The sequence below is a fragment of the Xiphias gladius genome, chromosome 9, assembly GCF_016859285.1.
Source record: "Xiphias gladius isolate SHS-SW01 ecotype Sanya breed wild chromosome 9, ASM1685928v1, whole genome shotgun sequence".
Taxonomy (NCBI): domain Eukaryota; kingdom Metazoa; phylum Chordata; class Actinopteri; order Istiophoriformes; family Xiphiidae; genus Xiphias; species Xiphias gladius.
This window is the reverse complement of record NC_053408.1, coordinates 9,979,373-10,001,177: the sequence shown is the minus strand read 5'-3', so window position 1 is coordinate 10,001,177 and position 21,805 is coordinate 9,979,373. Positions and strand designations below refer to the sequence as shown.

At 41.4% G+C, this 21,805-nt stretch overlaps 2 protein-coding genes across 2 annotated transcripts; one reads left to right on the top strand and one right to left on the bottom strand.

Annotated features, from left to right (window-relative positions):
* Positions 1-114: 114 nt before the first annotated feature.
* Positions 115-7,539, top strand: coasy (CoA synthase). Its single transcript, XM_040135026.1, has 10 exons — positions 115-318; positions 1,898-2,658; positions 2,808-3,022; positions 3,879-4,010; positions 4,923-5,112; positions 5,625-5,689; positions 5,797-5,881; positions 6,125-6,222; positions 6,889-7,035; positions 7,158-7,539. The coding sequence occupies exons 2-10, from the start codon at positions 1,974-1,976 to the stop codon at positions 7,215-7,217; spliced, it is 1,677 nt and encodes a 558-aa protein (XP_039990960.1). The 5' UTR covers positions 115-318; positions 1,898-1,973; the 3' UTR covers positions 7,218-7,539.
* Positions 7,540-8,710: 1,171 nt separating this feature from the next.
* Positions 8,711-17,589, bottom strand: LOC120794678 (myosin light chain kinase, smooth muscle-like). The gene is made up of 18 exons (XM_040135932.1): positions 17,382-17,589; positions 16,274-16,420; positions 15,941-16,093; positions 15,692-15,829; positions 15,519-15,549; positions 15,215-15,315; positions 14,967-15,097; positions 14,713-14,869; positions 14,004-14,315; positions 13,768-13,864; positions 13,410-13,613; positions 12,693-12,910; positions 11,664-11,787; positions 10,911-11,063; positions 10,381-10,510; positions 10,125-10,206; positions 9,812-9,952; positions 8,711-9,384 (listed from the first exon to the last, which is right to left on the bottom strand). The coding sequence occupies exons 1-18, from the start codon at positions 17,548-17,550 to the stop codon at positions 9,179-9,181; spliced, it is 2,694 nt and encodes an 897-aa protein (XP_039991866.1). The 5' UTR covers positions 17,551-17,589; the 3' UTR covers positions 8,711-9,178.
* Positions 17,590-21,805: the final 4,216 nt, after the last annotated feature.

Genomic DNA, 21,805 nt, shown 5'->3' with positions numbered 1-21,805 from the left:
TAGGAAATACTGTATTTAGCCGAATACAACCCCCTTCTAGTGTGTGACAGGACTACAAGTCCCACACTTCACAGCTTTTCCCCTCAACTAATCAGGATGCAGGTAAACCGTCACGTGATACTCCAGCCCAGCTCCTGGGCTAGCCACTTCCACTAGCGGGTGCTTTGCTACCGGGGCTGGAGAGGACTGGGCAAGGCAGTTCCTCGTTGACGATTGTCAGGAAAACGGTCTGTCCAGGAGTTACGCGAGGGAGAGGGGCTGCGCCTACACAGCACGATTCGTCCGTTATTCATGTCGCTTTAGATTTGCCCGATATAGGTAAGCTCATGCTAAAATGCGAAGGCGCCTGTCTGCCAGATTGTCAGTTCAGAGCGATTTACAATTGCTCTGTACGTGGGCCGCACCAAATGCTGTTTCTATCAAAAATACTGACAGCTCCGACATTGAAGGGTCATAAATAACTCCATCATCCTTGGTTCAGGATTCGTATTTTTGATCCTGCAGGATCACTTTACATGGGGTTTTTATGGCTAGCCTTTACAGGCAATGTGATGGTTCGTACGAGACAACTAGCTAGCAACGACTTAAGAGGGAGCAGATAAGTTCATCGCAGCTCTACCTGTCAACTGGTAATGCAAAAAAAAAAAATGGCATCGCTTCATATTTTATGGCTGCTAAATGTCGTGTGAACAGTTATGCTGTCGCCCTCTTGACAGCAGCTCGGTAGCAAGCAAGCGAGAAGTCACAGTGGCTCAACGCCGAACTACTTCCAGCTCAAGACCCTTGTTATAAACTGTATTATCATGCTCAAAGCATTTGTTATTTGATAGGTCGGTGACTGTAAGCGCAACCAATGGCGCGGTCAGGTTTAGGGGGCCGTCCAATCAGGTTCCTTGTGGGCGGGATGACGCGATGGCACAATGTAGCGTTGTTAAAATGTAACGAATGGGTCGCAATATCAGCAGGAGGAAACTTTTTTTTTTTTTTTTAAATAGGAGTGTCATTGTCAGAGCCAGTCAATCGTTCCGTTCTTGCTACACAACGCGTCGGGTAAACATAACAGAGGGCCCATAGACACACTGCAAGTATGTTGATAGTATTGTCTCTAATTCTTCGAACGTCAGCCAATTTAGATACTGCAGCTTATCCGTAAACTACAGTAACAATGTGTAGCGTGATAACAGCCCTGTAAGTAAAGTAATGCAAGAGTGATAAGGTCTTTAAAAAAAAAAAAAAAAAAAAATCAAAGAACTGTCAATAGACATTAAGATTTCCTTTATTGCCCAGACAGGATTAGATTTTCTGTTGCCATTGGTGGGGCAGATACCATTGAGAAACAATTTTTAATGAACAGCAATAATTAAAAGCCAAAATTGTCTTTGGCAGCAAAATATTTCCAATCCCACAATAGATAATGTAGGATTATTACAATTATATTATTTTTGTTATAACCGGATTTTCAGCATATTTGTTCGTGTTCTTAGATTCCTACTTCTCTGAAATGTGATGTAGGAGGAGACAAATGTTATTGTTTCTGTTACAATACGTTTTCCTTCTGTGTGCTTTTTTTTAGCAATGGCAAACAACCACAAGAGCCAGGAGATGACCACCACTGCTTAAGAATAATTTGTAGTTCATTTTTGCATTGTAATATGGATTTTTTTTTAACACCACAGCCAAAGCTACTGTTTTTTTTTGTTGTTGTTGTTTTTTACTTTAAATTTACTGTCCCAGTAAGGGAGATATTTCTTGCAGCCAGAAGAAACACAAATTGCATTAAACCTCATATTATACATGGTAAAACATATGCTGAAACCAAACCTATGTATCAGGTTTTAGAAAGTAAAATGTAACGGACATTTGGTCTGACTTTGTCTTTCTCTTTCATCCCCTTCAGTGTTTTCCCGTCCTCTAACAAGTAACTTCTGAGATACTGTGACAGCGGTGGATTCCCTGTGATATCAGCCAATACCATGTCCATGTTCAGCACGGGCATCCTTGTGCTGACGTCCCCTCTCCACACTCTCCCCCTGCGCATCACTCCAGTGCTCAGCTCAGCTGCTGAGCTCGTAGAGCGCACACTCTACGTCCACCTCCACCCCGGGCTGAACCTGGGAAGTGGCAGCCAGCCTCGACCGGTTTTCATTCCATCAGTTGTGGACCTGTCGACACTCATCACCCGCCTTTACAGCAGTGCAGCAGATATATGCGGGCACCTGGATATTCGGGTTTTGCTGACCAATGTTCGCGCTCAGTCAGCCGCTTGCAGCGGGACCACGATCCCAAACTGCCCCTTCCCAACTCCACAGCCTCTGTCTCACTCCCCGGAGGTGGTGCTAACAGACTTTCCTCTTCAGGACCCAGATCAGTCCCATCAGGTCACCCAGTGTCTGCAGAGGTACACCGGCCACTGCTACGTCTGCAGCCCCAGCCTGCCCTCAGTGCTGCTTCACCCACAGCTAATGAGGCTGCAGGAGAAAGAGGAAGGGCTGAAAGAGCCTGAAGAAAAGGAGAAACCTTTGGAAACGTACAGTGATGTGGTGGTAGGGGGGACGTTTGACCGGCTCCATGGTGCCCACAAGACGCTGCTCAACATTTCATGCCTGCTAGCCAATAGGAAGTTCCTTATCGGTGTGTGTGACCAAGCAATGTTGAAAAGTGAGTAGTTCATTTTCAGTATTCCTGTTTAGGAATGAGCGTTCACATAATGTCCCTGAGGCTAATGTCTCATACTTTGATGATCTGTGAAAACAACAATCAGAAAGCAGCCCCCCCCCCCCATGGCATCCTTTTCTTCCTGTCCTCAGAAAAAGTGCTAAAGGAGCTGATCGAGCCCTACACTCTGCGGGTTCAGAGACTACGGGAGTTCCTGCAAGACATTAAACCGTCACTACAGGTGGAGATTGTGCCCCTCAGCGACCCCTTTGGAGTGTCTGTGGTTGACCCCCTGCTGGAGTGTATCGTGGTCAGCGAGGAGACTAGAAAGGGAGGCATGGCTGTGAACAAGAAACGCATTGAGAATGTAAGTTATGAAATTAACTGTTTGTATTAAATAGGCCTTTGCCGTTGCCTTTGAGCTTTAAATATTAGATAATGTAAGCACTGTAGATGCAGCATTTTGGTTCTTCTTCTGCTTCGAGCCACTCCCGAAGGGACGCTCTCTATTCCTTCGGGAGTGCCTCGAAGCAGAAGAAGAAGGCTTCTAGATCGTTCTAACAACAAATGACTGGCAGCGAATACACCTTGAAACGATCAAAATTTCTGTTAACACATATTAATTAGGAATTTGCAACTATAGATTAAGTGTTTAAAAGAGGGGGGCCACACTTTTTGTCCATAATGTCATTAGGACACAATTCTTTACTTCTAACCATACTAATTCTTAGCTGCTATGTAGTGCATTTGAACTGGAAAAGTGACAAAATTACCATATTATACTATGATATACTATACTATACTATCTACAGCTGATTTCATTACGACTATTTCTGGGTTTCAAGAAACACATTTTATTGCATTAACATCATTATATAAAATTAGATATCTAAGTTTTTCCGAAGCAGAATCCTTTACCAACATATCAAGCTGTATGCCCTAGATGGCCCTTAAACATATGCTTATGTCAATGTCATGAAACCCGTTGTTCTACACAGCACATCTTACTTAATAACTATTTTTGATTTAAAGTTCTATTCTCAGAGTCACTGAGCTTTAGTTTTAGGATAGCAGGTAGTCCATTGCTTTTAAAAATCATTTTATTGTGACTTATTAAAGAAAACTTAGAGGTTTACAGTGCGAAGAAAGCATAGCATATAGGTGACTCTAGGCTGGGTATTACCACATATTTGATGTTTTGTGTTCTCCGCCTCCTCAACCAGGGCCTTCCAGCTCTTGTTCTTCATGAGATCCAGTTGCTTAAGGATGCCCACCACACTGAGACAGAGGAGGAGAAGATCAGCTCCTCTAGTCTACGCTCTCGACTCCTGGGCACTCTCCTCACCCCACCTAAAGTAGGTCCTGTTTAAAAAATGTTAATATTTTGATAAGGGATTTCAGTGCAGGATAATGGTGACTAATAGTGGTTGTATGTACAGTATAACACATTGAGGAAATCACATGAAAAGCAAAGGAGCGCTTAATTTTTTTTTTTTTTTTTAATCACCACTCTTTCTTTCCCTATCTGGATCTTATTGAAAGGGTCATGATACATGTTATGTCATATCATGCTTAACTTAAAGTGCACATCATAACATCATAATCATGCATTTTTTCATTAAAGTTTTCAAAAAGTTTTTACAGAAAGTGAATTCCTATTAAAAATACATCTGATACAACTTTATTTGATCTTATGAAAAAAAGTCAATTGAACTTCCTTTTCAAATGTTAAAGAACCTCTGCACAGCCTCTCGTCACAAAATAGTAATAGATTGTGGAGAAACAGATTACTGGAGAAAAACCCTGAACTCGGTTTGATGTTTTCTCGCAGCGTTTGAGTCGCTGTTGAATAGTGTTTTCACACAAAAAATGGCATCTGAGTATTTAGTAACGAAGGTCAAACACAGAGACCAGTCCTCGGAAACTTTAATATTTAACTATTATAATAGGAACTGTCTTCTCCAGGTAAAAAGTAACAGCTTTTTCTTTCCAGCATATGCCAAAGTACAACGTCTTTTTTTACTGTTAAGCAACATAACATCTACTTAAGGATAAGAGGCAGAATTACAGAACGGTTATTAAGAACAGTTTGTGTCGTTTGTCGGTACAAATTCAAGGTTTTGCCCTATCATCACCTCCATCCGTCGATTTACTGATAGTCTCATGTTGTGGTATTTGTTTGTACTCTACAATATGAAAATCAAAAGATTTTCAGCATTTTTTTTCTATTTCTTGCACGTTTGCGTCTCCTGTTTCTTCTGTGCCAGGACACATCCCATCTCCCTCCCCTTCCATATGTGATTGGACTGACAGGAGGCAGCGGCAGCGGAAAGAGCTCCATCGCCAGGCAGCTGGAGGCTTTGGGCGCAGTGCGGATTGACTGTGACAAGCTGGGCCATGAGGTTTACCAGATGGGCACAGCCGCCTACCGCCGAGTGATTGAAGAATTTGGGTCAGGTGAGCAAACACTTTGCCTCCGGGACATGTAACTAATAAACAGATTGGACCATGGTTAGAGATATGCTGAATATCTGTTTGTGTTACCTCAAACACAGTCGGCCTACTTTGATGAAATCTAGCTCTTCGTAATAAACTGCCCCGATTGTCCTCAGGGTTGTGCCGTAATTAGATGACTCCATATTAAATCAGACCATTTTGACAGCACTCATCTGATAACAAGGGCTGGTGCATTTGATCATTACTCAAAAATGTATTAAACGATTACACTCATCGGCTGATTAGTGGTGTCTAAGATTTGGAGCATGATGGCACACAAATGAGTCCACCATCAAAGACCGTACTCTACACCATTCAAATATTATGTAGCATAATTTTCAATGACTAGTGCAAAACTAAGTTGCACAGGTTTCATCTTGTCTAGTAAATGTTATATTGTATGAAATCTCATGAATTTTAGTGCAATAACGCGTTTGTTTGGTTTTTTTTGTTTTTGTTTTTTTCACTTTTAGATATTCTGAATGAAGACAAAACTATAAACAGACGTGCATTAGGAAGGAAAGTTTTTGGAAACCAGGTAATATGGCAAGTATGAATAATGTTTGGATATATTACCAAATTTGCAAATGACACACTACAACACGGTTTATCGACAATTTACCAAAGATGCTGTTTTTCATGCAGGAGCGGTTAAAAGCACTTACAAATATTGTGTGGCCTGAGATAGCACTTCTGGTGAAGAACACGATCAGCCAAGCCAAAGAGGAAGGTGCTGTGTGAACTGACTTTTGTTATTCTGAGTACTTTAGAACTGTATGTTGTTAAACAGGTGGGCTGTTGGGTTTAGCTACAGTGTATCCAATAAGTCTCAAAAGACCCAATCAATTTTATCTTCTAGTTAGGCTAATGTATTGATCGTATTGGCATATACACAGATAATAAAGGAACTTCATCCTTGCTTTGTATTAGAAGAGATTTCCCCAATGTTCACGTGAGCCTTTGCGCTTTGCAGGTAAACAGGTTTGCGTGGTGGATGCGGCAGTTCTCCTGGAGGCCGGCTGGACAGACATGGTCCACGAGGTCTGGGTCACCATCATCCCAGAGGAGGAGGTAATATGTTTGGGATGGGACACAGGAGTCCACATCGGCCTGAGTGACTGTGAGGAAAATGTGTATTGGTGTAACGGGGGCGACTTCTTCACATATCCCGTCACGGAATGTCGAAGGGTATTTACTCTAAACTGGGTTGCAGAACCTTGACATGAGGCAGTTGAGCAACAATGGGTTTCTAAACCAGCATTCCTCGCTGAAAGCCGGATGCAGCAAAGTAACAAAATTGTTTGTTTCCAACCAGTGGTAAGAGCGCCTCTCAGTGCATTAGTGTGTCGAGTATGCGGTGAAGAAAAGTAATGGATAAAAGAGTCATACATTTTTAAAGAACTCTCAGTGCTGTTTTCCACTGGATTTTCTCTGTAAGTGTATTACAGAAGTCTGATGGCGTAAGTTTGGTTGGTAGAAAAATCTGACAACATTTCTGGTGGTATAGGAGTGTGTGGAAATCACCATGCATTACTGTCTACTACACACACACACACACACACACACACACACACACACACACACACACACACACACACACACACACACACACACACACAACCACTGGGGGGCGCCAGTGTTGGAAAATTCAACACAAGTGTCTTTTAGAAAATGCAGACCAGAAATTGCTTGTTAGCTCAACCAACCTGCCTCCCCTTGTTTCCTCTCGTCTCTCAGGCGGTGCTAAGGATAACGGAGCGAGACGGCGTGAGCACAGAAGATGCCCTGCGCAGGCTGCAGAGCCAGTGGTCGAACACCAAACAAGTAGAGCACGCCAACGTTGTGCTCAGCACGCTGTGGGAACCAGAGGTCACTCGGAAACAGGTCAGACACACATCCCCCTATCAGTATAGGGTCCACATATCTGCGTAACATTAAATAATTTGATTCTATAAAGTAAGAAAAGAGTATTTTGTATAATTTTTCCATTGTGTTTTATTTCAAAGGTACTGAAAGCTTGGAATCTTCTTCAGAAGAGAATCCAACAGAGGCAAGAGGGACAGTAGGAACATGTGCGGGTCCCATCCAGGCAAGCATCTGTCAGGCTCTGGGACATGTGCTCAAAAACAACTGATCCACATAAGGAAATGCTGCCTTAGAAGGAAGTGAGAATGGCCACCGTGCCTTTGCGGCAAGCCCAAACTGCTCCCTCACGTCTTTAACCAAGACTCAGTGCCTGATTGACTTTCCACAGGTTTTTAAACTCTAGTTTTATTTTAAAGATGCTTAGTTGAAAGATGGATGGAGGAGGAAAAGGAGAACTGATCCCCGAAAGCAGAATAATATAGTGCTATTTGGGACTAATAAAGTGTCATGTTATCCTAAGAACTGTAGGTCTGTTTTCATCCGAAGTTCGTTTTTCATAAATGGCATGCCTTTAAATTGATACTGTTGTTTAAACGAGTCCCAACATTCATCTGTCCTAAATAATTCAAGACCAAATTTTCCTGCCAATCCAATATTTTAGTCACCTTGTCAGCTGACGACACTATAGAAGTTCTGTCCGATTTTCATGGCTTCTAAGTATAATTACTACAAATGTAGCTTAGAAAAGCAACTAACGGTAAGGGAAGGGTAGAATTAAATGACGTGTTTATCTTTGTGGTTTCAAACTTTGGAGGTTATTAACAGATTCATTATTAGAATCTAATGAGAAATTATAAATTCCCAAACAAAGTACATTATATTGTAGAAATACGTGCAATAGATTGATATTATTACAAAATATCTTAGTGATGCTGTCACATTGAATGCAGGTAAATAAATATACTGGGCACTGAGAAAGATCATGAAACTTAGAGGATCAATACATTGACAGTGAAAGGAAAGCGCCTAAAATACACAAGCTCGATTTAGGTAAATCGAGCCCAATACTGTAGCAAGTTTTTGAAGGTGGCCAGTAGACAGAATGGATGACTCCTTAAATGGGCATTGAAATGAAAACATTCATGTATAAATGGAATCTGCTGAAAATTTGATAAATGGCAAATTGGCTTTTTGATAAAAAGCCAAGAACTGCCGCAGAGTAAATCCTAAAGTCCTGGTGTCTTTGGTTTATGGTAAATTTAATGTCATATCCCACAATGAAATTTAAATCAGTGTTGACATAAGAATAAAATACTTTTTTTTTGTCGTACCTTCAATATTAAAGGCTTGTCCAATGAATTACAATTGTCAATTACACTTGAAGTTTCTGTAATTTCATTGTCTTGCATGTAACCTGCAAACTCAGTGGAATGCTTTATAAATTGGCTCAGAACAATAAATGAAATGTTTTGAACCTGTGACTGAACCTATGAGCTTTTTGTAATTCATTTTAAGGCATGGGGTTTTAATGAATCTAACGATCTGTTTCCATATGTGATGTTGAAGTTTATTAGCAACCTTGTGTGTTCTTTTGTAAAATAATCCAAAATAGCATGGACTGTTTTATGACAGTCTTTAGGTTGAGTGTGGAAAAAAAAAAAAAAGTTATCTTTTCAATAATTATTTCAAAATATTAATTTTCACCCAAGTACTTTTAATTTTAATGCGTTTAAATCATCTGCAATTGAATCATTTTTAAACGTGCACAATTTTCATGTGACTCGCCTTGTGAACATTGCTGAGCTCAGCCCCAGTGGCAAAAGACCTTATTTCAGTTAAAAAAAACAAAACAAAAACGTTGTGCACTGGAAGCTGAACATCTTAAACACACACCGAAGAAAACAGACTCAGTAAGTGCACTAGTAACTGGAGACGTGAAACTGGTGACTCTGGGTACATGTGTCCAAATCTCCTTCTCTCCTTTGATCGTTGAATGCAGCTATTTGTGTGACAGTGGCACCTTGACCAACCATCTACTGAAATGTCACTTCAAGGTTGAAGCTTTGTCAAACCATTCAGAGGACTCCACTTCTCAAGAATCCCCTCCGAAACGACGGAAACCTTAAGTCATGGAGGTGCGTCCCCTGGTTCTCTTCTCGGGTCACATCTCCACTTTCAGTTTGGCGGAGCACATTGCTCTCCCCAGCTCGTTGCTTGCCCTGCACACATAAACCCCAGAGTCAGAAGGTTTCAAATCAGCTAGGACCAGAGAACAGAACCCGTCTTCGTGGTGCTCCGTGGTCACTCTTCTCGATTCCGACAACGGCTTGTCATTCTGAAGCCACTTCACCTCCGGCTGTGGGTAACCTTGGAATGATGCAAAAGAGACATTACTTCAGAATCAAGAACATAAAATAGGCCACTGGGCATTAAATAATCAAATATATCGACATCAAATGTCTGAATTGGTTGTATTAAAGATAACTGGTCTCAATACAAAAAACTAAGTGTTAAATATCCCCGAAGCCTATCGAATGTTTATAATAAAGGGCAACTGGCTTTAACTGTTGCTTTTCTGTTCAAGCTAACCTCCGTAGAATTGATTGGAGCTGTAGAGCCAGGTGATAATTATCTATGGGTTCACGCCTACACAAAACCTCTTAAATACACAGAGTAACTTGATTCGCTTTAAGTTTAACCAGTTTTTTTTTTTTTTTTTTTTTTTTGGCTTTGGCCCTTGTAGAATTTGGCAGGGTATTATTTAATGAAGGGCATTACAGTTCTTCCGCTCTACCATTGACAAGGCACGTTAGCTGAGCAGTTGCTCCTTTAGGAAGGGTGGTGTCCTTCAGGACCTCCCGGAAGCAAGGTTCACTCTGAAGCTGCTTGTCCAGCGACTGGATGGCCACCGCCGCCTCTCGGCTCCAGCCCGGCTCTGGATGAGAGGGAGGAGGATGATGAATAAAATGGAAACAAGGCTTTACTGAACACAAAAGGGTAAACTTGAAGTGACAATCTGAAACTGTGAGTCATCTGCCATATGTATGTAGCTCCAGGACGTAGGAGGGCATTGTGTGTGTGTGTGTGTGTGTTTTTATCGGTCTTACCCTCTGAGGAGCTGCCAGGAGAGTCTGGCCTGTTGGAGAGGTTAGCCATCCGCTGTAGGGCCAAAACAGCCTTGCCGGTTTTCTAGAAGTTTAAAGGACAAATAGCACTGGATGACAAACGACATTTATATCCAAGCTTAAGGCCTGTATAACACAGTGGATTTAAAAAGGTCATCATAGGGAGGCACTGGTAAGAAAACTGTCATCTGTCCAATGCTGGGCTAAAACCACCGTAGCCATTTTTCCATTGCGTTACCTTCCACTTGCGCTTGGCCAGAAAGCGTCTCATCTTCTCCTTTTTGAGGGACTTGGTTGGTCTGCGGGTCAGTGGGGTAAAAGAGGCCATCCAGGGGTGGAAGAGGGCCTCGGTACATGACAACCTGCATCTATAGTGCAAGTGGAAAGAGGGAGAAGCAAAGGCTGTCAAATGCTGAAAGCAGTCTCCTGGGCTGCCTTTCTTGAAGCCGTGGATTATCTGCTGCATAAATAAGACGACGGCTCCCTAACTCATATTCAGAGCCTACTAAACGGTTCGGTACCATGCATATCTTCTGCAAATGGTAGGAAATGTCGTTGCTGATTATGTGACATTATCAACTGAAGAAAAACCAAAGCACTTTCATTCATTTTCCTTACTCTTGCAGCTGTTTCTGATCAGTACTGAGCTCGAAAAACCATCTCACAAAGAGGCAGTTCAAATCCAAGCACTCTCTGGACACCACCTGTACTTATCAGACAGGTAACCACTGCTACAAGTTCTATATGTTATAAGGAAAACAGACCGACCTCCGGTCTTTCTTCAGCAGGGAGCTGATAAAGTCTTTAGCTTCGTCAGAGATGTCCTCAAAACTTTCCTGGTCAAACTCGTAGCGGGCAGCAGTCACAAGACCTAAAGTCTCAGCATCGCTGTTCCCCTGGAAGGGAGATTCTCCACTGAGCCTAGGACAAAAAGCAATCATATACAAAAGGATCAAAAAAAAAAAAAAAGCTTTCTGGGATTCCCTGCAGAGATGACCCCCTCATTTATATTATCTGTGCCCGATAACAACGGAAATATTGTTCTATTTCAACATCTACTTGGGGGATAAATGCAATGGTTTGACTTAAACATTGTCTTTATATCATGCTGCTGCTGAGTTTGGTTGAAACCAAACCATGCACACTAAAAGAACTGTGGCACTAAAGTTGTTACGGGGAGGGGGGGGACTGTGGAGATACCGAGGCATCACCAGGAGATGGCGCCAAAACTGCATTTGTAGAGTTATTTGAGAAAGGGTTGAGTAGATTTTTAATATTAATTAAATTGGTATCAATGTAGGAATTCAAGTTGGTAATATATTCCTGTTACTTTACCTACTTTGATATGACTTTGCCACAGTCAACAGATTAAGGTAAAAGGATAAATAAAGTACAAATATATAGGTTTGCATGCTAATACGTTTTTTTCTGCCTCACGTTTTATGAAGACATGAAATCACAAAATAGTGAGCAGGTTACTGTGGGTCTACCTGTAACCACTACTACCAATGTTTAACTTACAAGATGAAGCAGATGACTCCTATGCTCCACATGTCCGTCTCCAGGCCCACGGGCTCATAGTTGATCACCTCAGGGGCCACGAACTCGGGTGTACCATGCATCACCATTAGATGTTTACCATCCTCTGAGGAACGGGACAAGAGTAGGAAACACAGTCGGATATTCAAAATGTCCCCCTGAATGTTTTGTTTTCGCTTTTTTGTGTTGGCCTGTTTCCAGATGGAAATAGAGGTCGTCTCTAAGTAGACCAAGCAGACTAGAGCTTCTGCGTCTAGACTGAATTTTTTGCCTGAATTGGCTTCAGCTCAATACATGCAGTAAAACGTGTGAAGTAACAGTGATATAGTTGCCTATTTAAGGAGTTTTCATGATGATGATGTAAAGGCAGTCTGTAGACATCTAGGAATTTGGAGAAAACTCCTTGGTATTATCTTCGGTTATTTTTGGCATGTATTAAAATGATTGATTGTGTGTTGACCTTGTGGTGTTGTCAGGATAAAATTATGTTAAATTCAAACAGAGGTTGGCAAAATACAAAATTATATTTTTGTCCATTAAAATTGAAGCAATGTTTTTTTGCGGCCAAGATTCTTTATGTAATTATATAAACCATGGCGGGACACATTTCATTCTTCAAGCTGAATGCACTGGGCAGCATAAAGCTGATTGCAGCAGGTTTCGCTGCAAAAAGAAAAAGAAAAAAAAAAAAAAACTGTTGCTGACTCTTGTTTGTATTCAAACAGGCCTTATAAGGATCTTTAGCTTTTCTTGTATTTTATCCTTTAAAAAGAAAACACACAAGATATGTAGTTTGTTTGAATACACATATGGTGAGTTATTCGCTGTCCCCAGGGAGCAACCCCAAATCTTAAAAAATAATGCAAAATGAAAATCTGCTGTTTTCCAGAGAACTACCTTCTTATAATAGTCCTATTGGTTTAGTGAATTCTGCTTCATATTTACCATATAAGGACATGAGATCCCACTGAGTTAAGTACGAGCCTTTTCCCACTAGTCCATCAAACTCACCCAGTTTACTAGCCAAGCCAAAGTCAATGATCTTGATCTTTGTACCAGTGGTGTCCACACAGACGATGTTCTCTGGCTTGAGGTCAAGGTGGACAATGTTCTGCCTGTGAACGTACTGCATGCCCTCCAGGATCTGCTGCATGTAGCGGGCGCTGGTGGGCTCCGTATGCTCAAAGTTGTCGTCCACGATGCGCTCAAAGAGCTCTCCACCTGCAATACTGGGCAGAGGGACAACACCATTCAGGTACAGGGGGGTCAAAAGTACCCTCCACTACTGTACTTTTGTTACTCTTATGTTAATCAGTACTCATAAAAATTGTAACAATCAAGTTTTTCCAATTGAAAATGTGTTATCTTATTGCTGTCACTTTGTCACTTTATCTGCCACTAATTGTTCTGAACTGAAAACATAGTCCATAAACCAAATGTAATCAAGTTAATTTGAAAAGAGATGCAGTAAATCTCCTTTAAACAATCTTGTATCACTCTTAACAAAAAAAAAAAAAAAAAAAACAAACAAACTCACCTGGTATCCACCTAAAAACACCATGGCAACCACTAGTTCCTCCACGTAACATCAGTAAAAATGTGAAACCAGTGCTTCCCCACACTACCTGCTTTGCCTTTAGTAGAAAATACTGTGCTTGCTTGTGTCTGTCTCCCAAATTTTAGTAGAAAACCCACATCAATGTCAGTTCTGACTCCTCAGCTACTTACTACTCCATGACCATGACCAACTCTGAGCATGTGTCGTAGGCAGCCAGACACTGGACTAGTTTTGGGTGGTGGAGACAGTTCATAAGTTCAATTTCCTTGCGGGCCGCCATCTTTTCCTTGGAGGTCCGGGCTCGGTAGAACTTCCCCGCAAACATCTGGTCAGTCTCTTTGTGGGACAACCGGAACACCTCGCCAAACTTCCCACTGGATTTTTTTTTTTTTTTTTTAAATCCAAAGCAAATAAGGGACGTTACAAATTCACAGAAGTGTTTGACAGTCAGTTTTCAATCTGAACTACATTGTCAGTCTCATCCAACTGGTTTCAAAGTTGAAGTATGTTTAAAAAATGTTTGCTTACACTCCCAGCTTCTCATGAACATTGTAGTGGTCCTTGACCTTGTACTTTGTGTCAATGGTCACTTCGACGTACGTCTCAGGCTCTACCTTCTTTTCCTCTTGAGACACAAAATCAAAAGAGAAGACAAATCAGCACATTTCTCATGACAGATATCACAAAATAAATCCAAAAAATAAAACGGCATTTTATCTCCAATCCTCATTTCAAACATTTCACAAATTCAGCATATCACGCACTCGCCGTCGCCATCTCGACACAGGCAGACTCCTGGCTTGGTTCGCTGACTCCTGCTGAGTTGTAGGCCCTGACACGGAAGCTGTACTGCCCCAGAGGCTCCAGGCCTGAGCGGACGTGGTAGGATGTGTTTTTGCAACGGCTTGATACTGCGGTCCAGCTCCCAGGCTTGTCCAGGGCGTCTTGTCTGACCTCCACAATGTAACCCAACACAGCTGTGCCTCCGTCGTAGCTGGGGCCAGTCCAGGACAGGACCAGGGACCGGGTGGAGAGCTTGGAAACAACAGGTTGAGATGCGGGTGGATGAGGTCGGTCTGCGGTGAAATTCAAGAATAAAATACTTTTAATTCCTACACCGAGACACAAGACAACAGGTGCACCCGAGACAGTAACAGGTATCATTTAAAGTTTGTTTTACTGCTAGTTATCATATATTAGCTTTTGGGGTAGCTAATATCCAATACAGACATGATTTTTGAATATTTACATTATTGCTTCCAGTCTTTCTCCTCTTCAGTGTTTTTTTTTTTTTGTCAGATCATTTTACATCTGTGTATCAAGCAATATCAATAAGCCACTCTTTTCTTACTGTCCAGTGCCTGAGCATGCATTTAGGGGAACAATAAAAACTAGTGCTGCATCATCTCAAATCACTGAGAGCACCGAATATCTAACGTAAGGACAGAACTGTAGACAAAAGTCGAGTCTCACCTATGACGCTCAGGTAGACCGTATGCTGGGCAGAGCCTTGTCGGTTTCGCACTATGACAGCGTAAGAGCCTGTGTCGTCTGGACAGGCCTGTGAGATCTCAACACTGCTTTGGGTCTCAGTGCTCCTGACAGACAACCTTGGCCCTCCCACTACCACCTGAAGAGGGAGGAAAAATTCAAAGACAAAGGGTTTCAAAGCCAGAATAGAAACGAATCAATCCAAATTAACAACACCGGGGCTGTGACATTCTTACTTTGTCTCTGTTATAAATCCAGCAGCAGGCCACAGGGGTTGAGCTGCTCCTGAACTCACAGTGTAGCCGGGCCTGCTTTCCTACCCGAGCCTCCACCTGCTCGGGTGGGTTAAGAAACTCCACAGGAGGTCCTGAGGAGAGGCAGAGCTTGTTTGATTTCTACAGTTAATCTTGAGAAAAGTGCTGGAAAATGCAATAAACTTTTACTTAATTCAGTGTCTAAACTTGATGTGTTTTCCTCTATTCACCTTTGCTAGTGGAGACTTTTGTTTGAAGGTTGATGTCTCTGATATCAGTGGAGTAGGTGGGTTTAGAGGTCTGTGCTATGATAGGGGGATTTAAGAAGTATCTAGCCAATCATGTCATATTTGCAGTCATGTTTGGTTGCAGGAGCAAATACTGCCATCAACAGACTGCCAGTGAAGTGTACTTGAATGGGCAGGTAGTTTGCCGTAACCAAAACTGTTTGTGTGGGTAGACCGCAGCAGAAGTTAGTGAAATTTAAAAACAAAATTTTATTAACGAAACGAAACACGTCGTTCAAAATTTTACTTGTCACTACGCATGTTTGTTTGCTGCTTCCCTGCCCTGTATTATCAGCATATTTACTATAAATTTGCATTATTTTTATGGAAGGTTTTTGAAATTAATAAATGAATGAGAAAATCAGTAAGAAGGGAGAGTTAATGGGTGTGTAACAATATAAAGAAAGTTTATTAATCTACCTTTTTCCTTTTTTTCTCTGTGTTGACTTTTCCCTTTAGAAGCTGGGGACAATTGAGTATTTTCACGTGATGCACCCTTGAATGTGCTGCTGTGCTGCTCATAGTTGCGTGTTCTGGGGACTTCCTTTGTTGCTGTTCCTTTGTAAACAGAGTACACAGATCCCTTCAGAGTGGTTCAGTTAAGGGCGAGTTATACTGTACTTGATGTTTGTGAGGAATTCCTAACAAGACTCATTGCTCCTGCTTTACCCGTGACATGTAACACAGCACTGCTTGACTGTTTTCCAGCAATATTCTCAACTGTGCAGGTATATGTCCCAGCATTTCCACGAGAACACTGACTCAGCGACAGAACAGCCACACCATTTTTGAAGGAAGTATTACCTGAATGCACCTTTTCACCTAAATGGCAAGACAACAATGGAGAAACACATATTTTCAAAGTAGTTTATCAGCATAAAAATAATTCTAAATATAAGATACCGTGTTTTGAACCTCAACATAAGAGCTTTGGTTGACATGTTCTAGCATAATTTCTTCACGTTCAAAGGCATTTTCAAGGCATGATAATCGGTCACTTACCATTGTGTAGCCAGGAAACTTTCAGAGGCCCACTTCCTGTGATAACACCTTGAAAAGTAGCATCACTTCCCTCACAGACTGTGAAGTCCTGGAGTGGTTCTTTGAAGAGAGGTGATGCCAGGGCCTGGACTTGTGTCTGTCTGACATCTTAACAGAGATAAGAAGTCAAGGACAATGGAATTGTTTTCAGGCTTGCTTCACCGGATTTCAGACTGTATACACCGATTTTTCTTCCACCACTGACCAATCAGGATGGGCCACCAAATCCAAAAGAAATATGTTGACGTTACGTTAAGCAAAACCAATAACAACCGATGACGTAACTGATCGATCTGTAAATGAGCCTCATACGCGCTGTGTGGTACTTACAAATGTTAATGTAGTCAGAAAATTAAAATTGATGTTTGAGTGAGTGCAAGTGTGGGGAATTTGACATGCTGTTCAAAAGATTTTCCCACCACATGTGTTTTTGCACATGTGTATTTTGGTGTTGGAATGTCTACCAGGATAAACAGCGGGTGCTCACCAGTGGAAGGTGGAATGTAATCAGTGTGTGTGTGCGTGTGTGTGTGTGTGTGTGTGTGTGTGTGTGTGCGTGTGTGTGTGTGTTTACATTTGGGGGAACGAGGGGGGAGGCAAGTTGCGCGTCATTCCTACACCGTTAGAGTGAAATTGCCTAAGGACAGCTCTGACCATTGCACTATCACAGCAGCCACAAAAACAGCACATTTCACACTAATCTTGTTATTTAAAAGCTGCGCCCTTGGTTATTATTTTGACAGGTAGTGGACTAGCCCCAGGGGAGCTGGCCTCATCATACATATGCAATCTAACAGATACCAGTAGTCCTGGTTTTCCTGATAGGCTTTTGCAATGCCCCTCATGCAAAAGGTTCAAGTTAAAAAAGCTCAAATTAAAACATGAAGCGCCTGCAGGGGTTTCAGTGGTGTGAGGCTCCGGATAGAGTGTAACTGTGGCAAATGCTATGAGTGCTTTACATTTATATTGCAAAATTTAACAGTGTGCCCAGTTCATTAACATGTAGAATTGAAAAGGTCACATTAAAAAAAGTGCACTTAGTCTGAAAGTCAACTTTTCAAGTGTTTACCTGTTGCAGACGAGACTCCCAGTTTGTTGTTTCCCCTTGCCATCATGTTAGTGGTCTCCAGTCTATTCTCTTTTTCTTTCTTCCCGACACAGACAGGTCCGGCTTGAGGGTTGAGGGCCAACCGGAAAGTAGACACAACTGTCTTCGGCTTCTTACCGTCCTTCTCCATCCTTGAGTAGAAATGACAAGCGCTGCTTCTCTTGGTTGTGGTTGGTTTTTACTCAGTATGTAAGCATAGTGTGAAGCTGATGTGTTGCATGCTCACCCTGTCTGACTTCACACATCCTCTGAGATGCTAACAGGAGGAGCCTCTGCTTTCAGACTGCCTCTGAAATCACTACCCACGCTCAGCCCCACAGTACACAGGAACAGCCCGTTTTAACAGAAGGCCAATTGAAAACACACATGTCAAGTTCCCACTGTCCCTCTGGACTGAAAACAGAGGGGGGGGGGGGTACGTGTGATAGAAAACAAACAAGATTGTAAGCAAGAATAGGAGATGGAAAGAGGAAACATTCAAGCTGAAGAGAATCAGAGAGCAATAAGATGGATAGTGATTAAAGAAACACACACCAAAGAAGTATAAAAAGCATATTTTACCTGACGCCACTCTTCATAAAGATTGCTTCTCCCCTCAGACCATAATCGCAGATTCCCGCCGTCAGCTTCTGTTCGGCATTTCATTCCCTTCAAACTGTAGGCTGAGCCACACTGCCAGAGCCACCGAAGGAATCAAGAAGATCCAGTAGGGCAGCTTTCTGGGAGCATTTACTCTGCTCTGCGACGGATCACGTAGGAAGATCATTGATGGGACCATTTAAGACTGTGGATTTCTGGGGTAGAGTTTCTTTGAAGGGCAGTGGAGAAGTGGGACCATGCGACCACAAACAATAAGCTCCATTTGATAATGAGACGCCTTTAATTCTATTAATTTGTTAATCGTATTGCTGCTGGTTGGGTGTGTCTACAAGGTGTGGTTTCATTTCCCCTTTGTTTGATGATATTTAGCTACAGAGTATTTTGTTTCTTGTCTATATTCAAAGCCTATGAAGCTCATTGATAGGCCTTTAGGGTTCTCTTTTTCTCTGTTACTATTCTGAAAAGCAGTTTCACTGAAGGTCTGTAAATAGCTTAATTGACTCGATCTTAGTTTCACTTATAGTATGTGAATAAAAGACTTTGCCTCTTGCTGTTCTCTTTTTTTTTTAATCTTAGTTCAGTCAGTAAAAGATTTTCACATTATTGGATCAATAAAAATTCAAACTTATACGCCAGCCACTATAACTATATTTCATTGTATTTCTTTATTAGTCAGTTATTGTGCCATTCAGTTCAATAAGCATATGAACCATTATCATTTGTCTAGATACAACTCACACTGATATGGAACTGTAAACGTATATTGTTTACATACACATACACATACAGTTTAACATGGAAATATGGAGTAACCATTACATAACTGATGCATTTGTTGCTGATTAGTGATAAAAACAAACATCAGAGGCCTCTTGTGCGGCAAATTTACAGCGCTTCAACAACAGTAACAATGGTTGCATAATATTTTTTTTTTCTAAAAGCTGCCCTCAAATAAATGAGTGGTGGTTTTTTAAATGAATGCATTTCACTCAACGGCGTCAAGGGCAAGAATGTAAGGAAACTATTACAGGGACTGGTATGTGTAAGTAGTAACATATGGTGGGAGGCACATAATTCATTTTAGTCCCCTGGTGCTAAAAGCACGCTGATGGATGGACCAAACATCAAGGGAAGCTTAACTGTTTACTGACGGAGAGACTCGCGCTACCCAAGCTTTCAAGCTTTCCAATATAAAGAAATGTCACAAATGTACACATCGTGTACAACTGTAAAAAACAACGTAAACATTTTCAGTTTTCTTTTTTCTTTTCTCGCCTCAGTTTACACAGATGTGGTTCAATAACTAAATAAAGGGGCTCAAGAATGGTGTAACGCAGAGCATAGTAACAACAGTAAGAGTGAAGCTGAGAAAAAGGGTTTAAAGTTAAGGCTCTTCACCAAATTGTCTAGCAGGTATATAAGTTGTAAAACCTTACTTTTAAGCCTTTTTCCACTGATTACTAAACAGAAATTGAAATACTGCCCTTTATATTCGGACAATCTAAAGGTAGCAGTGAAAACGCAGTATCTACCAAAAAAAAAAAATGTGTTCTGGTCTGTTCAGCTCACTTGTCCTTTTGAACTACTTTAATAAAGTAATTTAAAGAAATTTAATATATTTGAATATGTCATTTTTAAGAAAACCACATAAAATCACCTGAATTCAGCTGCAGACAGAGGCTGAGATGGCAGTTACCGCTAACGCCAGTCCTGCTAAGCTAGCAGGGACTGGCGTTACTGTATTTTTCTAATGAGTTATAGCATATTCTATTCCTTATTACATCAAATTTGAATTATCACTTGCAGGAAACATAAAAGTGGGTAAATTTGCTTTAGCTAGACCATCTCACCAGCTAGCCTATCTCACCAGCTAGCCTGTGCTGGAGTGCAGTCACTGCTGTTTGATTTTTGTTTTCGTGGTTCTTCGGAATTTTACATACATTTTTGTCTTGTTTTTCTTTCTTTCTTTTCCCCAAAAATCTAATTTGCACATTCCCATGGCAGATTCTGGTCTTAACTCAGTTTTGCCCCGATTAAGCTAGTCTTAGGTTTAGTCTAAATCTGCTAAACTGGCAGGACTGGTTTACTGGTGTTACCCCCTTTTTCTCTCTCATTATTAGATTTTTGCCACTGACCTATTTGTGTGGTATAACTGTTAGTAAGTTGTTTGAACATCCAAATGGATTTTTTTCAATTACAAGAATCTCCCCAGCAAACCTCAAATAGCCGGAGTTTCAGTCACTGCAGTTTGGTTTTTACCTAGTGTTTTGTAGTTCTTGCCAATTTTACATGCACATTCCAATGGCAAATTTTGACCTTAGCTCAATTTTGCTAAAATATTTAGTTACTGTGTTTTGGATTTGACTGTTCGCGTTATTTAACTGATGATTTATCAGGTTTTTAAATGCGTGAAGATAATACACGAAAGGGTGTCAAAGCACATGACATCGCCCATGGAAAACATGGACTGATCACTGAGGTCCAGCTTTGGGGCACATTCTTTTGAAAGAGCCATATAAGGTTGAAAAAAAAAAAAAAAAAATCCAACAGAATATGCTTTAGTGCATTCAGTGGTACCCTTTTTTGCCCTATATGGATCTTTCCAACATAGAGCAAGTCATTATTGTACAAAGAGTTTTCATGTCAATGAAATATACATTGAATAGCATGGCCTCAGAGCCTACCTCTTTCCTTATCAGACAGGAATCTTAAAAGGTTTTAACCAAATCTTACGTAATTCAAAACAGGAAAAGCAAAGAGTGGGAAGGATAGCGTTCTCTCTCTGTGACATAACGGCCCAATTATGGTAATCATTTCACTTCCCGTTCCCATGAAGTCCTTCAAAGACATGCAAGCTCTGTGTTAAGTATTTTGCCTCCTTTTCCTGCAGACTATTTCAGACAAATGCAGACTCCAAGACACCAGGAAACTGAAGAGAGGGCAGACGAAATATTAGCGACGCACGCTTGTAACTGGTTGATAATGGTTTGAAAGTGACTGCACAGTTTTAAAAATGTCAAATGGGGCCCTCCTGTGGTTGTGCACCTCACACTGCAGAAATTATAAAAAAATCTGTCAGCCCAAAATGATGACCATACAGGAGATGGTCAAATCAAGACCACATAAGTTCAGTAAAGTCCTCAAATTAACCTTGGAAATAACAAAATAGATTGCACAGAGACGCAACTCCGGTAATCTTAAACAATTTTCTTTGTCTCTTCAGCCTGGATATCTTTTCGCAGGCAAATAAGAACAAGCAGATAAGGTTTCATAGACAGAGAGGCAGTGGTGAGCAGAGGAAAGACAAAACCACACACACGTGTACACCAGTCTCTTGACAAACAGACAACCCTCTCTATGTCCCTCTAATATTTACAGCTTTTGGGGGAAAACCTTGTGACCCAGCCCACAACCGAGTCTGTTTTGTCTTCATCTTTCCCTCATATATGTTCAATGAGCCTGCTTTGATTCAGTTGTCAGTGAGGGCAGAGTAAAGAGCAGAATAATGTCTGAGATTAGAAAGCAGCATGGTCCTTCACAGCCTGATGCACTCTGTCTTGAGCTCTAAGAGAGCAGAAAAAGACATGAATCAAAAGAGATGGGAGGAGTAGAGGACACTCTGGCAGTGTGTCAAAAGCGTCCTCGCAGCGGGTCACTCTGAGGTTACTGCGATGGAGATTATTGTGCCGCAGCCAGAGGCCTCGGCCCTTTTCCAGCCCTGTGGAGTCGGATCGGGTCTCCTGCCGCGGCTTCAGATCCATATGTAGGTGGAGAAGCTCTGGGGA

Coding starts and splice junctions, on each gene's coding strand:
- coasy (XM_040135026.1), top strand. CDS start 1,974: ATGTCCATGTTCAGCACGGGCATCCTTGTGCTGACGTCCCCTCTCCAC. Junction 5,690..5,796: donor GGAAAGTTTTTGGAAACCAG/GTAATATGGCAA, acceptor TTTTTCATGCAG/GAGCGGTTAAAAGCACTTAC. Junction 6,223..6,888: donor CCATCATCCCAGAGGAGGAG/GTAATATGTTTG, acceptor CTCGTCTCTCAG/GCGGTGCTAAGGATAACGGA.
- LOC120794678 (XM_040135932.1), bottom strand. CDS start 17,550: ATGGAGAAGGACGGTAAGAAGCCGAAGACAGTTGTGTCTACTTTCCGG. Junction 13,865..14,003: donor TGTCGAGATGGCGACGGCGA/GTGCGTGATATG, acceptor TTGTGTCTCAAG/AGGAAAAGAAGGTAGAGCCT. Junction 9,953..10,124: donor TCCTGGCAGCTCCTCAGAGG/GTAAGACCGATA, acceptor CCTCTCATCCAG/AGCCGGGCTGGAGCCGAGAG.